Source organism: Nerophis lumbriciformis, linkage group LG21 (assembly GCF_033978685.3).
Source record: "Nerophis lumbriciformis linkage group LG21, RoL_Nlum_v2.1, whole genome shotgun sequence".
Lineage (NCBI taxonomy): Eukaryota > Metazoa > Chordata > Actinopteri > Syngnathiformes > Syngnathidae > Nerophis > Nerophis lumbriciformis.
The window spans coordinates 40,537,501-40,552,777 of NC_084568.2; the positions used below are offsets into that span (position 1 = coordinate 40,537,501).

The 15,277-nt window shown below is 40.3% G+C and overlaps 1 protein-coding gene and 1 long non-coding RNA gene across 2 annotated transcripts in view; one reads left to right on the forward strand and one right to left on the reverse strand.

The window, feature by feature from the left end:
• Nucleotides 1-15,277, reverse strand: part of LOC133621440 (trafficking kinesin-binding protein 1-like) — a 69,933-nt gene that overhangs the window by 49,227 nt on the left and 5,429 nt on the right. Inside the window, exons 2-6 of the mRNA XM_072915607.1 lie at nt 12,606-12,800; nt 10,397-10,473; nt 1,308-1,424; nt 1,140-1,240; nt 941-1,046 (exon numbers count right to left, since the gene is read on the reverse strand). Of these exons, the coding sequence (XP_072771708.1) occupies nt 941-1,046; nt 1,140-1,240; nt 1,308-1,424; nt 10,397-10,447 (375 nt within the window). The 5' untranslated portion in view covers nt 10,448-10,473; nt 12,606-12,800. The remainder of the gene's footprint in view (nt 1-940; nt 1,047-1,139; nt 1,241-1,307; nt 1,425-10,396; nt 10,474-12,605; nt 12,801-15,277) is intronic.
• LOC140679686 (uncharacterized) overlaps nt 1-15,277 on the forward strand; it is a 97,050-nt gene that overhangs the window by 48,082 nt on the left and 33,691 nt on the right. Inside the window, exons 4-5 of the long non-coding RNA XR_012051058.1 lie at nt 937-1,068; nt 10,437-10,502. This is a non-coding gene — a long non-coding RNA (uncharacterized lncRNA). The remainder of the gene's footprint in view (nt 1-936; nt 1,069-10,436; nt 10,503-15,277) is intronic.

A 15,277-nucleotide genomic window follows, 5' to 3' on the forward strand; every position in this document is an offset into this window, starting at 1 on the left:
GTCACTGGTGACGTTGGACCAATCAAACAGAGCCAGGCGGTCACATGACCTGACTTAAACAAGTTGAAAAACGTATTCGGGTGTTACCATTTAGTGGTCAATTGTACGGAATATGTACTGTACTGTGCAATCTACTAATACAAGTTCCAATCAATCAGTCAAAAGTGTGAAGGAAAAAAGACCCTTTTTTATTTCAACCGTACATCCCGTCAAAAGCCTAAAGACTGACTGCACAGTTCCTGTCTTCACAATAAAGGTGCCGCTCCGTCGCGCGTGCGCTTTCAAAATAAGAGTCTCCGAAAGCCAGCGCAAACAAGCTAGCAAGCTACGGAGTTTGCCGCCAATGTATTTCTTGTAAAGTGTATAAAAACGAATATGGAAGCTGGACAAATAAGAAGCCAAAAACCAACCACTTTCATGTGGTATTAGACAGAAAGGAGGAACTTTTTTTCTCCTCCATTTGAAAACGTGGACGTTATCATCACTACTGCCTGATTACTGTATATTCATTAAAACACCTTTAACATGTAAACAAAAACGGCAAAATAAATATAAATTATATACTGTATATATCAATGTATGTATATATATATATATATATGTGTGTGTGTGTATGTTACTCATCAGTTACTCAGTACTTGAGTAGTTTTTTCACAACATACTTTTTACTTTTACTCAAGTAAATATTTGGGTGACTACTCCTTACTTTTACTTGAGTAATAAATCTCTAAAGTAACAGTACTCTTACTTGAGTACAATTTCTGGCTACTCTACCCACCTCTGGGTACCAGTAAAGTTCTGCCCACAGAGCTGCCAGCTTTTTGGAAAAATGATCTTTTACCATCAAATCTACGGTGTCTTTTTACAATGGAAACATGATTATTCTGGCGACTGAGCTGTAAAATGGAGGGACTGTTTTTTTCTTGGTGTGCACAGTGACCTCAGATCGCAGGGACAGGTTCTCTTCTTCAAGCTCTCGGAGTTTCTTCTGCAGCGTGTCGCTCAGGAACAGTCCGGACGCAGCATCCGCTCGACTCTTCCTGCCCCTTCAAGAAAGGTAAACACAAGGTAAGGCTCCCAGCACTACTGCACATGCGGGGCGGCTTTGGGTGGATTGATGCGAGGGACTCCGTGCTGACGTTGGGGAAGCGCCCGACTCCTCCTCGCTCTCCTCGGCAGCGTTGGTGTAGAACTGCAGCAGCTCGTCCTTCAGGTTCAGCTCATGGTGCAGCTGTGCCACCTGGAAGAGGTCTTGTTCAGGGCCCGAGACCAGTCCAGCATGCTCGCTTAGACCTGAGCGTGCCCACCTCCTCCGTCATTTGTCCCACTTGCTCCTCCAGATAGTCGTTCCGCTCCGTCAGAACCCGGTTCTTCTTCAGGAGGGACTGACCGATCCTTGCCGCCAACTCCAGATCTCTCTCTTTCTAAAACACCAAGAAGACATGGCTGTAGATACTTCCTGTTCAGGTAATCATCATAGTGTCCTGATATCGGCCCACCATCACGTGTATATATATATATAAAATAAAACAGTGAATGTTATATGAATATTGGAATTGCTTAATAATATTGTTACACAATTGCCTAAGCATTTGATTACTATATATATTGATTATGTACACTGAAGGAAGAAAAATTGTGTAATCAAATAAATTGTACCACTGTTTTTTGTGGTAAAATTCTGGCGACTGAACTGACAGTTTTGCATACCTGCCAACTACTCCGGTTTTCCCGTAATTAGTACGGTTTTCATCAACCTATTCCGGGTTACGGTTGCAGTGATAAAAAATACGGTTTTTCATTAATTAAAAAAAAAAATTTTTTTTAAATGCGCGAGGCTATTTATAGCACCGCTGCCAAGCACGAGGCACCTGTTGCCCATTGTTTCCAAACGAGCGAACGATCATGGAATCAGCCGGAGAAAAATCGCAAACGAGTCTTAAACCGAAAAGAAAACCGCAGTCATTCCGTGAAGAATATTCAAAAGCCTATCCGGGAATAATTATCCGTTCCAAAAAGGGTGAAAACTGCACGAATTGCACCTTGTGCAGACAAGATTTTTCGATCGGACACGGAGGAATTAGCGATGTAAAAGACCACGTCAGGACAAAAAAACACAAGTCTAATGCCGTTGCTAAATTTGGATTTTAGCCACAAAAAGGTAATGACACCAATGTTATCTATTGGAATTGTTTAGTACTGTTATACTGTTAAAAGTGTTTATACTATTTATGCTTTCAAGTCCAAGTTGAAGAAATCTTGTTAAATGTTGACAGCATAACTACCAAAATACAGAAGTATGTCCTTAATATTTTTGCAGCGCTATTTCTGTTGAAAAGTTAAAATGATTACATTAGAGATGTGATGTGCCACTTTTCAAGTGTCTGATGGCTTCAATTAATTTTCATTAATTTTTCATATTTTGAATTCTTTTGAAAGGCTTACAAAAAAACGACATTTGAATTGTAATTCCATGCTATTGACAGGACTATTAATTTTAATGAAGTTAGCTTACCATGTTTACAGTATGATAATTGTGATAGAAATGTGAATTTTAGGCACAGAATATTTTATACAATTGAACAAGGCAGTAGATTATACAAGCTTGGACAGAAAGTTAATAATGACACCAATTTTTTTTTTTTATGGAATTGTTTAGTACTGTTTTACCATTTGTTTACTGTAAAAAGTGTTTATACTGTTTATACTTTCAATTAACAAATTGAAGTCTTGTGAAAGGTTGACAGGATAACTGGCATTAACTGTCAAAATAATTTCAAACTATTGAAGTTAGCTTACAGAATAAACATGTCAATCAACCCATATGATTTTTGCTGTAATATTTTTGTTTTGAAAAGTCACTGTGACTGATAGAAAAGTGATGGTTTTAGCAACATTTTAACCTGTCTGAATGCAATCAATCATTTTGCGTCGGGGGGCGAAGCCTGAACCCCCCACCAGGACTTTGTCCTGGACCTACCGGGGCCTGCGGCCCCTGGACCCTGGCTACTAAGTTTTTCTGATTTCAAAAGTTGGCAGGTATGTATATATATATAAAATAAAACAGTGAATGTTATATGAATATTGGAATTGCTTAATAATATTGTTACACAATTGCCTAAGCATTTGATTACTATATATATTGATTATGTACATTGAAGGAAGAAAAATTGTGTAATCGAATAAATTGTACCACTGTTTTTTGTGGTAAAATTCAGTTTAGTGTTATTTTACTATAAACTCTAAAATGTTTTTCTTTTTTTTTACAGTAAAGTTCTGGCAGTTTTTCGTCTATTTTTTCTCAATCTTCACCTGTGCTCTTTATTGTATCATACAAAAGGACTTGAACCCAGAACTCTTTTAGGGGAGACCAAACCCCCAGGGCGAGCCACACCCGACTATTTGCTTACTCGTCAGTGAAGCAGCCCGTCACGGTAATCTATCTTTATCGTATTATTCAAACGGACTCTAACCCAAGAATATAACATACGAAAGGACTTGAACCTCCATCTTTATCGTATTATTCAAACGGACTCTAACCCAAGAATATAACATACGAAAGGACTTGAACCTCCATCTTTATCGTATTATTCAAACGGACTCTAACCCAAGAATATAACATACGAAAGGACTTGAACCTCCAACCATTCTAGTCACAGGTGAAAGATTTAAGACGCAATGACATGAGTTGGCCACCATATGCAATGACGGACAAGGCAAAATGCAACCAATCTATCAAAATGTCCACTCTGTGTCTGGGGTACAAACAGTGTTTGACTTACATACTTCAAGACAGACTCCTAAAGCAGATTTTAGAAAAAGGCTCTGCTTACCTTGTTTTATGTTTGGCCAACAATTGAGTCTGTCCAGAAGAGTGCAAGAGGTGTCCAATTCTCAGCGTGTCGCCCGGACGGGCCCCCAAATTGTTGCGTTTTGGACCAGTTGTTCCTCCCAGGGAATTCAAGTCACAATTCTCTCCCAGACCCAGGCCAGCCGGGAGACATAGTCTTCCCAGCGTGTCCTGGGTCTTCCCCGTGGCCTCCTACCGGTCGGACGTGCCCGAAACACCTTCCTAGGGAGGCGTTCGGGTGGCATCCTGACCAGATGCCCGAACCACCTCATCTGGCTCCTCTCCATGTGGAGTAGCAGCTGCTTTACTTTGAGCTCCTACCGAATGACAGAGCTTCTCACCCTATCTCTAAGGGAGAGCCCCGCCACCCGGCGGAGGAAACTCATTTCGGCCGCTTGTACCCGTCATCTTGTCCTTTCGGTCATGACCCAAAGCTCATGACCATAGGTGAGGATGGGAACGTAGATCGACCGGTAAATGGAGAGCTTTGCCTTCCGGCTCAGCTACTTCTTCACCACAACGGATCGATACAGCGTCCGCATTACTGAAGACGCCGCACCGATCCGCCTGTCGATCTCACGATCCACTCTTCCCCCACTCGTGAACAAGACTCCGAGGTACTTGAACTCCTCCACTTGGGGCAAGATCTCCTCCCCAACCCGGAGATGGCACTCCACCCTTTTCCGGGAGAGAACCATGGACTCGGACTTGGAGGTGCTGATTCCCATCCCAGTCGCTTCACACTCGGCTGCGAACCGATCCAGCGAGAGCTGAAGATCTTGGCCAGAGGAAGCCATCAGGACCACATCATCTGCAAATAGCAGAGACCTAATCCTGCAGCCACCAAACCAGATCCCCTCAACGCCCTTACTGCGCCTAGAAATTCTGTCCATAAAGGTTATGAACAGAATCGGTGACAAAGGGCAGCCTTGGCGGAGTCCAACCCTCACTGGAAACGTGTCCGACTTACTGCCGGCAATGCGGACCAAGCTCTGGCACTGATTATACAGGGAGCGAACTGCCACAATAAGACAGTCCGTTACCCCATACTCTCTGAGCACTCCCCACAGGACTTCCCGGGGTACACGGTCGAATGCCTTCTCCAAGTCCACAAAGCACATGTAGACTGGTTGGGCAAACTCCCATGCACCCTCAAGGACCCTGCCGAGAGTATAGAGCTGGTCCACAGTTCCACGACCAGGACGAAAACCACACTGTTCCTCCTGAATCCGAGGTTCGACTATCCGGCGTAGCCTCCTCTCCAGTACACCTGAATAGACCTTACCGGGAAGGCTGAGGAGTGTGATCCCACGATAGTTGGAACACACCCTCCGGTTCCCCTTCTTAAAGAGAGGAACCACCACCCCGGTCTGCCAATCCAGAGGTACCGCCCCCGATGTCCACGCGATGTTGCAGAGTCTTGTCAACCAAGACAGCCCCACAACATCCAGAGCCTTAAGGAACTCCGGGCGGGTCTCATCCACCCCCGGGGCCTTGCCACCGAGGAGCTTTTTAACTACCTCGGCAACCTCAGCCCCAGAAATAGGAGAGCCCACCACAGACTCCCCAGGCACTGCTTCCTCATAGGAAGACGTGTTGGTGGGATTGAGGAGGTCTTCGAAGTATTCCCTCCACCGATCCACAACATCCGCAGTCGAGGTCAGCAGAGCACCATCCCCACCATACACGGTGTTGACACTGCACTGCTTCCCCTTCCTGAGGCGGCGGATGGTGGTCCAGAATTGCTTCGAAGCCGTCCGGAAGTCTATACAATTATACAACTATATTGCTGAATAGACAATATGTCTATTTTCTTTCACATTTCTGACAGTCCAAATATGTTGACATATTTGTCAGCTGTCAGTTTGCGCATCATTCTCAGACGTGCTAAATAAAGAAGCAAAATAGGACCCGCAGAACAGTGATCTGTCTTGATTAATCACATTGCGCGTGCTAAATAATTGAATTGGCATGTTCCCCTCCCAGTATTGTGATGATCAGCAAATATTCTGCATATTCATGAAGACAGACATGCTAAATGTATTGTGCACCTTATTCTGCTCACTAAAGAAACACAATCCCCTGCTCACAAGTTTAGTAGATCAGCTCTGCGTATGCTAGTGATGGGTCCGGCAACACCGATGCATCGGCGCATGCGTCGAGCTCATAGAGCGAAACCCTGTGTCGGTGCGCGTACCGCTTTTAGAAAGTCACGTGACCGATCATGAGCTGTTTTGGTCACGTGACCGATACGCCAACTGTGTCGCCTCCTCTGTGCCCTGTGAGCGGCTCTTTTCTACAGCCGGAGAAATAATAACTAAGAAGAGAAATCGTCTAAAATGTAATAAGTCGGAAAAACTTTTTTTTTTTTTTTTTTTTATAAAAATGTGTAAAAAAATAAAATTAAAACAATTCCCAGTCTACAATCATCCACATGTTCTCTTAGATTTCCATGTTATGATACATGTTCACATTATTTATTGACTCTATCTAAAAAAGATAAAAATATATTTTTATTTAAATGAAGATATGAAATAATCCTAAATGAAATACAATGTGTCAGGCTTGTCCCTGACAGTTTGACTGTGTTTTAGTTTTTTCTCTGAGTTTGTCTTAGTTTTCTGTCCAGCACTTTTATTTTGTCTTTATTTCCTACTTGTCTCCCTGAGTGCTGTGTCCCCTCAGCTGTGGCTGATTGGCACCTGGCCACACCTGGTGTCAATCAGCCAGCTGCTATTTATACCTGCCCTACCCTCCAGTCACTGCTGGATCATTGTCATCACTACCTGATTGTCATTGCCAATGTCATTGTAGTGTCTACCTGTCCTTGTCGCTGTCATCATAGCGGTAAGCTGTTCCTTATAGCTATTTACGGTTGGTTTCTCCTAGCTTCTTGTTTTCCTGTTAGCCAGATCCTGTTAGCTAGTGATGGGTTGATGAGGCGTCATGAAGCGTTTCGACACATTGCAAAACTGTATTGATACTGTGTCGATACTGTGTCACTAAATACTGACATCTGCTGGACATTAAAAATCCCTACAGGCAACCTATGGACCGACTCAACTGACACTGATTTGATGCCCTAGTACAGGGGTCACCAACCTTTTTGAAACCAAAAACTACTTCTTGGGTACTGATTAATGCGAAGGGCTACCAGTTTGATACACACTTAAATAAATAAATATATTGTCATTTGTAAGTTACACGTAAGTGTGATTTAAACAAGAATAGCTAAATAAATACATTTATATATATAAAAAAATGGGTATTTCTGTCTGTCATTCCGTCGTACATTTTTTTTTTCCTTTTACGGAAGGTTTTTTGTAGAGAATAAATGATGAAAAAACCACTTAATTGAACGGTTTAAAAGAGGAGAAAACACGAAAAAAATTAAAATACAATTTTGAAACATAGTTTATCTTCAATTTCGACTCTTTAAAATTCAAAATTCAACCGACAAAAAGAGGAGAAAAACTAGCTAATTTGAATCTTTTTGAAAAAATTAAAAAAATAATTTATGGAACATCATTAGTAATTTTTCCTGATTAAGATACATTTTAGAATTTTGATGACATGTTTTAAATTGGTTAAAATCCAATCTGCACTTTGTTAGAATATTTAACAAATTGGACCAAGCTATATTTCTAACAAAGACAAATCAGTATTTCTTCTAGATTTTCCAGAACAAAAATTTTAAAAGAAATTCTGAATACTTTGAAATAAGATTTAAATTTGATTCTACAGATTTTCTAGATTTGCCGGAATAATTTTTTGGAATTTTAATCATAGTAAGTTTGAAGAAATATTTCACAAATATTCTTCGTCGAAAAACCAGAAGCTAAAATATTTATTATTCTTTACAATAATAAACAAAAAAAATTACTTGAACATTGACTTAAATTGTCAGGAAAGAAGAGGAAGAAATTTAAAAGGTAAAAAGGTATATTTGTTTAAAAATCCTAAAATCATTTTTAAGGTTGTATTTTTTCTCTAAAATTGTATTTCTAAAAGTAATAAGAAGCAAAGTAAAAAATAAATAAATGAATTTATTTAAACAAGTGAAGACCCATCCATCCATCCATTTTCTACCGCTTATTCCAAGTCTTTAAAATATTTTCTTGGATTTTCAAATTCTATTTGAGTTTTGTCTCTTTTAGAATTAAAAATGTCGAGCAAAGCGAGACCAGCTTGCTAGTAAATAAATAAAATTTAAAAAATAGAGGCAGCTCACTGGTAAGTGCTGCTCTTTGAGCTATTTTTAGAACAGGCCAGCGGGCGACTGATCTGGTCCTTACGGGCTACCTGGTGACCGCGGGCACCGCATTGGTGACCCCTGCCCTAGTATATACAATAATAATATAAACCAAGTCATTGTATTTCATTTAGGATTATTTCGTATCTTTATTTAAATACAAATATATTTGTATCTTTTTTAGATACAGTCAATAAATAATGTGAACATGTATCATAACATGGACATCTAAGAGAACGTGTTGTGAATGATTGTGGACTGGGAATTTTTTTAATGTAATTTTTTTACACATTTTTATTAAAAAAAATTAAAAAAAAAGTTTTTCCGACGTATTACATTTTAGACGATTTCTCCGGCTGTAGAAAAGAGACGCTCACAGGGCACAGAGGAGGCGACACAGTTGGCGTATCGGTCACGTGACCAAAACAGCTCATGATCGGTCACGTGACTTTCTAAAACCGACACAGGGTTTTGCTCTATGAGCTCGACGCATGCGCCGATGCATCGGTGTTGCCGGACCCATCACTACTGTTAGCCGTTTGTTATTTCCAGTTTTTCTGTTTTCTGGTTCCTGTTTCCATTTTGCCTGTTCCTAGTTTGTGTTTTTACTTTATTTCGAACATTAAATCATGTTTTCCCGTATCACGCCTTCCGCCTTCTCTGCATCTTGGGGTTCGTCACCAGCAAACTCTGACACAATGACTTGGTTTATATTATTGTATATACTAGGGCAGGGGTCACCAACGCGGTGCCCGCGGTCACCAGGTAGCCCGTAAGGACCAGATCAGTCGCCCGCTGGCCTGTTCTAAAAAATAGCTCAAAGAGCAGCACTTACCAGTGAGCTGCCTCTATTTTTTAAATTGTATTTATTTACTAGCAAGCTGGTCTCGCTTTGCTCGACATTTTTAATTTTAAAAGAGACAAAACTCAAATAGAATTTGAAAATCCAAGAAAATATTTGAAAGACTTGGTCTTCACTTGGAATAAGCGGTAGAAAATGGATGGATGGATGGGTCTTCACTTGTTTAAATAAATTCATTTATTTTTTACTTTGCTTCTTATTACTTTTAGAAATACAATTTTAGAGAAAAAATACAACCTTAAAAATGATTTTAGGATTTTTAAACAAATATACCTTTTTACCTTTTAATTTTTTTTTTATTATTATTGTAAAGAATAATAAATATTTTAGCTTCTGGTTTTTCGACGAAGAATATTTGTGAAATATTTCTTCAAACTTACTATGATTAAAATTCAAAAAAATTATTCTGGCAAATCTAGAAAATCTGTAGAATCAAATTTAAATCTTATTTCAAAGTATTTTGAATTTCTTTTAAAATTGTTCTGGAAAATCTAGAAGAAATACTGATTTGTCTTTGTTAGAAATATAGCTTGGTCCAATTTGTTGAATATTCTAACAAAGTGCAGATTGGATTTTAACCAATTTAAAACATGTCATCAAAATTCTAAAATGTATCTTAATCAGGAAAAATTACTAATGATGTTCCATAAATTCTTTTTTGAATTTTTTCAAAAAGATTCAAATGAGCTAGTTTTTCTCTTCTTTTTGTCGGTTGAATTTTGAATTTTAAAGAGTCAAAATTGAAGATAAACTATGTTTCAAAATGTTATTTTAATTTTTTTCGTGTTTTCTCCTCTTTTAAACCGTTCAATTAAGTGTTTTTTTCATCATTTATTCTCTACAAAAAACCTTCCGTAAAAGGAAAAGAAAATGCACGACGGAATGACAGACAGAAATACCCATTTTTTTATATATATAAATGTATTTATTTAGCTATTCTTGTTTAAATCACACTTACGTGTAACTTACAAATGACAATATATTTATTTATTTAAGTGTGTATCAAACTGGTAGCCCTTCGCATTAATCAGTACCCAAGAAGTAGTTTTTGGTTTCAAAAAGGTTGGTGACCCCTGTACTAGGGCATCAAATCAGTGTCAGTTGAGTCGGTCCATAGGTTGCCTGTAGGGATTTTTAATGTCCAGCAGATGTCAGTATTTAGTGACACAGTATCGACACAGTATCAATACAGTTTTGCAATGTGTCGAAACGCTTCATGACGCCTCATCAACCCATCACTAGCGTATGCTATCAAGTTAGCACATGTTTTAGTACACGCAAACCTTTGGTAGATCAGGCGTCATGAGCTTCATGCATTACTGTGACCACCTAGGTATCATTTGTATGGGATTAATATGGTTATGGGCCAATACTCAAAGGTCCAATATGGGGAAAGAAATAGTGGTATTGGGCCAAAATAACAAAATAACACCTCTTCCAGAAGTCGTGTGACGGCATCAATGTCATTGTAGGTCTTGGTCATCTGGCCCACTCTGTCCGCACACAGCACTGTGGAAACACCAGAGGAAGAGGAAGAGGTTAGCGTGCGCACACACACACACACACACACACACACACACACACACACAAACTCTCTCTCCCTTTTTTCCTTATGTCATCTCGCCACTTTGGAGAGTATTCCTCTCAAGAGCAGGTCAAGTTTGTGACACAACTTCCCCTCAGGTGTTATTGATTGTGTCCTCTCCATCTTCATCATCATCACTTCTCTGCAATCACTTCAAACCACCAACTATTTCACCCACACTTTCAGCACAACGATGAACTCATATATATATATATATAAATATACATATATACAGGTAAAAGCCAGTAAATTAGAATATTTTGAAAAACTTGATTTATTTCAGTAATTGCATTCAAAAGGTGTAACTTGTACATTATATTTATTCATTGCACACAGACTGATGCATTCAAATGTTTATTTCATTTAATTTTGATGATTTGAAGTGGCAACAAATGAAAATCCAAAATTCCGTGTGTCACAAAATTAGAATATTACTTAAGGCTAATACAAAAAAGGGATTTTTAGAAATGTTGGCCAACTGAAAAGTATGAAAATGAAAAATATGAGCATGTACAATACTCAATACTTGGTTGGAGCTCCTTTTGCCTCAATTACTGCGTTAATGCGGCGTGGCATGGAGTCGATGAGTTTCTGGCACTGCTCAGGTGTTATGAGAGCCCCGGTTGCTCTGATAGTGGCCTTCAACTCTTCTGCGTTTTTGGGTCTGGCATTCTGCATCTTCCTTTTCACAATACCCCACAGATTTTCTATGGGGCTAAGGTCAGGGGAGTTGGCGGGCCAATTTAGAACAGAAATACCATGGTCCGTAAACCAGGCACGGGTAGATTTTGCGCTGTGTGCAGGCGCCAAGTCCTGTTGGAACTTGAAATCTCCATCTCCATAGAGCAGGTCAGCAGCAGGAAGCATGAAGTGCTCTAAAACTTGCTGGTAGACGGCTGCGTTGACCCTGGATCTCAGGAAACAGAGTGGACCGACACCAGCAGATGACATGGCACCCCAAACCATCACCCAACCATGCAAATTTTGCATTTCCTTTGGAAATCGAGGTCCCAGAGTCTGGAGGAAGACAGGAGAGGCACAGGATCCACGTTGCCTGAAGTCTAGTGTAAAGTTTCCACCATCAGTGATGGTTTGGGGTGCCATGTCATCTGCTGGTGTCGGTCCACTCTGTTTCCTGAGATCCAGGGTCAACGCAGCCGTCTACCAGCAAGTTTTAGAGCACTTCATGCTTCCTGCTGCTGACCTGCTCTATGGAGATGGAGATTTCAAGTTCCAACAGGACTTGGCGCCTGCACACAGCGCAAAATCTACCCGTGCCTGGTTTACGGACCATGGTATTTCTGTTCTAAATTGGCCCGCCAACTCCCCTGACCTTAGCCCCATAGAAAATCTGTGGGGTATTGTGAAAAGGAAGATGCAGAATGCCAGACCCAAAAACGCAGAAGAGTTGAAGGCCACTATCAGAGCAACCTGGGCTCTCATAACACCTGAGCAGTGCCAGAAACTCATCGACTCCATGCCACGCCGCATTAACGCAGTAATTGAGGCAAAAGGAGCTCCAACCAAGTATTGAGTATTGTACATGCTCATATTTTTCATTTTCATACTTTTCAGCTGGCCAACATTTCTAAAAATCCCTTTTTTGTATTAGCCTTAATATTCTAATTTTGTGACACACGGAATTTTGGATTTTCATTTGTTGCCACTTCAAATCATCAAAATGAAATGAAATAAACATTTGAATGCATCAGTCTGTGTGCAATGAATAAATATAATGTACAAGTTACACCTTTTGAATGCAATTACTGAAATAAATCAAGTTTTTCAAAATATTCAAATTTTCTGGCTTTTACCTGTGTATATATATAAATATTAGGGCTGTGAATCTTTGGGTGTCCCGCGATTCGATTCAATATCGATTCTTTGGGGTCACGATTCGATTAAAAAAATGCTTAATTGACTTTAATAGGTTTCTTCCATTCATAAAATGTATGCTTTTATTGTTTGGCTAATGTGTGACATGCAAAATGAAAGGTTTTGTCAGCCAACATACATTACATTTTCAAATGAACGCCATGAAGTTGTGTCGACTCACAGAAGTATTTAAGAGTCTCTTCTATCTGCTCGGAGGTCAGGTCCAGCGAGGTGTCCACGGCCACCAGGGGCGTGTGCAGCCAGTCATCGCGTTCGTAGCCGTACACCGTGTCCGCTCGCAGACGATAAACCGGCAGCTGCTCCTCCAACAGGCTGATGATCTCAAACTCCGGCAGCTCGGTGCTGTTACACACATCTGCACACACACACACACACTTGTAATAAATGAACAGTGGTACCAGTAACAATGAAGGCTTATGTAGTGGTATTCTACACTGTCATTTTTTTAAATCAGACAGAAAATCAAAGTTGTACAATATCAATTATATGATTTGGCCGACGAAGGAACTCTTAATACTCTCGCCAATATCATGACAATGCACGTTTCAGCCATGTCCCACAAATTTCAAAGCAATGTCGCGTCGCTCGCTAGCAAGTTAGCGGCTAATGTCCCTCCACAGTGCAAGTCACTAGCTCTCACCTCCATGGTAGGCCAATTGTGGAGGGTCAATATATATATATATATATATATATATGTGTATGTGTGTGTGGGAAAAAAAAATCACAAGACTACTTCATCTCTACAGGCCTGTTTCATGAGGGGTTCCCTCAATCATCAGGAGATTTTAATGGAAGCATTCACATACCATGGTTTATATAGGGCACAGAGTGGGCGTAGGGGCGTGGTGATTGGCTCATGTGTTACCTAGGAGGTGTTTCCGTCTGGCGGCATGCTGATACAATTTCGCTGCGCTTGTTGAGGGATGACAGGTCTGGACGGTATATACCGTATTTTCCGCACCATAAGCCGCCCTGGGTTATAAGCCGCGCCTTCAATGAACGGCATATTTCAAAACTTTGTCCACCTATAAGCCGCCCCGTTTTATAAGCCGCATCTAACTGCGCTAAAGGAATGTCAAAAAAACAGTCAGATAGGTCAGTCAAACTTTAATAATATATTAAAAACCAGCGTGATGTGGGCGCGCATGGAGTCGTATATCAACATGGACGGAGCTGCGTGAAAAAAGCCACCCGGCCTCTTCGCGTAAACTTCCCTTAACCACTCGCTCATCTTTTCTTCATCCATCCATCCCTTCGAGTTAGCTTTTATGATGACGCCGGCTGGAAAGGTCTCTTTTGGCAAGGTCTTCCTTTTGAATATCACCATGGGTGGAAGTTTCTGGCCATTAGCATGGCAAGCTAGAACCACAGTGAAGGATGACTTCTCATTCCCTGTGGTGCGAATATTCACCGTACGTGCTCCCGTTGTATCCACAGTGCGGTTCACAGGAATATCAAAAGTCAGTGGAACCTCGTCCATGTTGATAATGTTCTCTGGCCGGATCTTTTTTTCAGCTATCTTGTTTTTGCAATATGCACGGAAAGTAGCCAGCTTTTCTTGAAAGTCTTTAGGCAGTTGCTGTGAAATAGTAGTCCGTGTGCGGATGGAGAGATTACGTCTTTTCATGAACCAGAAACCTGTCGCTTAGTAGGAGCCATTTTGTGGTCTTTACAGATGTAAACACACAAAGGAAATGAAACGTAATATCCGCGCGCTTCTTCTTCTTCTACGGGGGCGGGTGGTTGCTTACAGTAGAAGAAGAAGCGCTTCCTCTTCTATGGGGGCGGGTGCTTACCTTGGCGGTTGCTTGGCGTAGAAGAAGACGCGCTTCCTCTTCTACGGGGAAAAAAGATGGCGGCTGTTTACCGTAGTTGCGAGACCTAAACTTTATGAAAATGAATCTTAATATTAATCCATATATAAAGCGCACCGGGTTATAAGCCGCACTGTCAGCTTTTGAGTAAATTTGTGGTTTTTAGGTGCGGCTAATAGTGCGGAAAATATGGTAATAAACAGTTTCTCTTTCAAGCATAGGTTGCATAGTGGTAATAAAAGATGCAACCTATGCTTGAAAGAGAAACTGTTTATTATATACCGTCCAGACCTGTCATCCCTCAACAAGTGCAGCGAAATTGTATCAGCATGCCGCCACAGACGGAAACACCTCCTAGGTAACACATGAGCCAATCACCACGCCCCTACGCCAGCCTGTACCCACCCACTCTGTGCCCTATATAAACCATGGTATGTGAATGCTTCCATTAAAATCTCCTGATGATTGAGGGAACCCCTCATGAAACAGGCCTGTAGAGATGAAGTAGTCTTGTGATTTTTTTTCCCACACATACATATATTGCGCTCTACTACGGTATCGAGCACTATTTTTTGGATAACCTTATTAAGACATATATATATATATATATATATATATATATATATATATATATAAATTGAAACTGAAATATATATACTTATGTATGTATATATATTTTTTTTTTTATTGCGTTTTTTACACATACAGTATAGAAATACAATTAAACAAATGTCAAATGTTTTGCCCCCCCCCCCCCCCCCCAAACAAGTAACCCACAAAAATGATATATAAAACAAAAAAAAGAAAGACAGAAAGAAAGAAAAATAACAAACTCGGGGAGAAAAAAAAGGTCAAATATTGCCATGAAGCCACAGACAACGGCATTCCTGAGTGTCCCCAACACGGTGCAGCAAGGCGCTCAAATGGGACAAAAAAAAACAACAACAAATAGACGCGTCTTTGAATATTTACCTAAATGTGTCATGACTTAGTCATAATTGGAAATAAATACATAAAT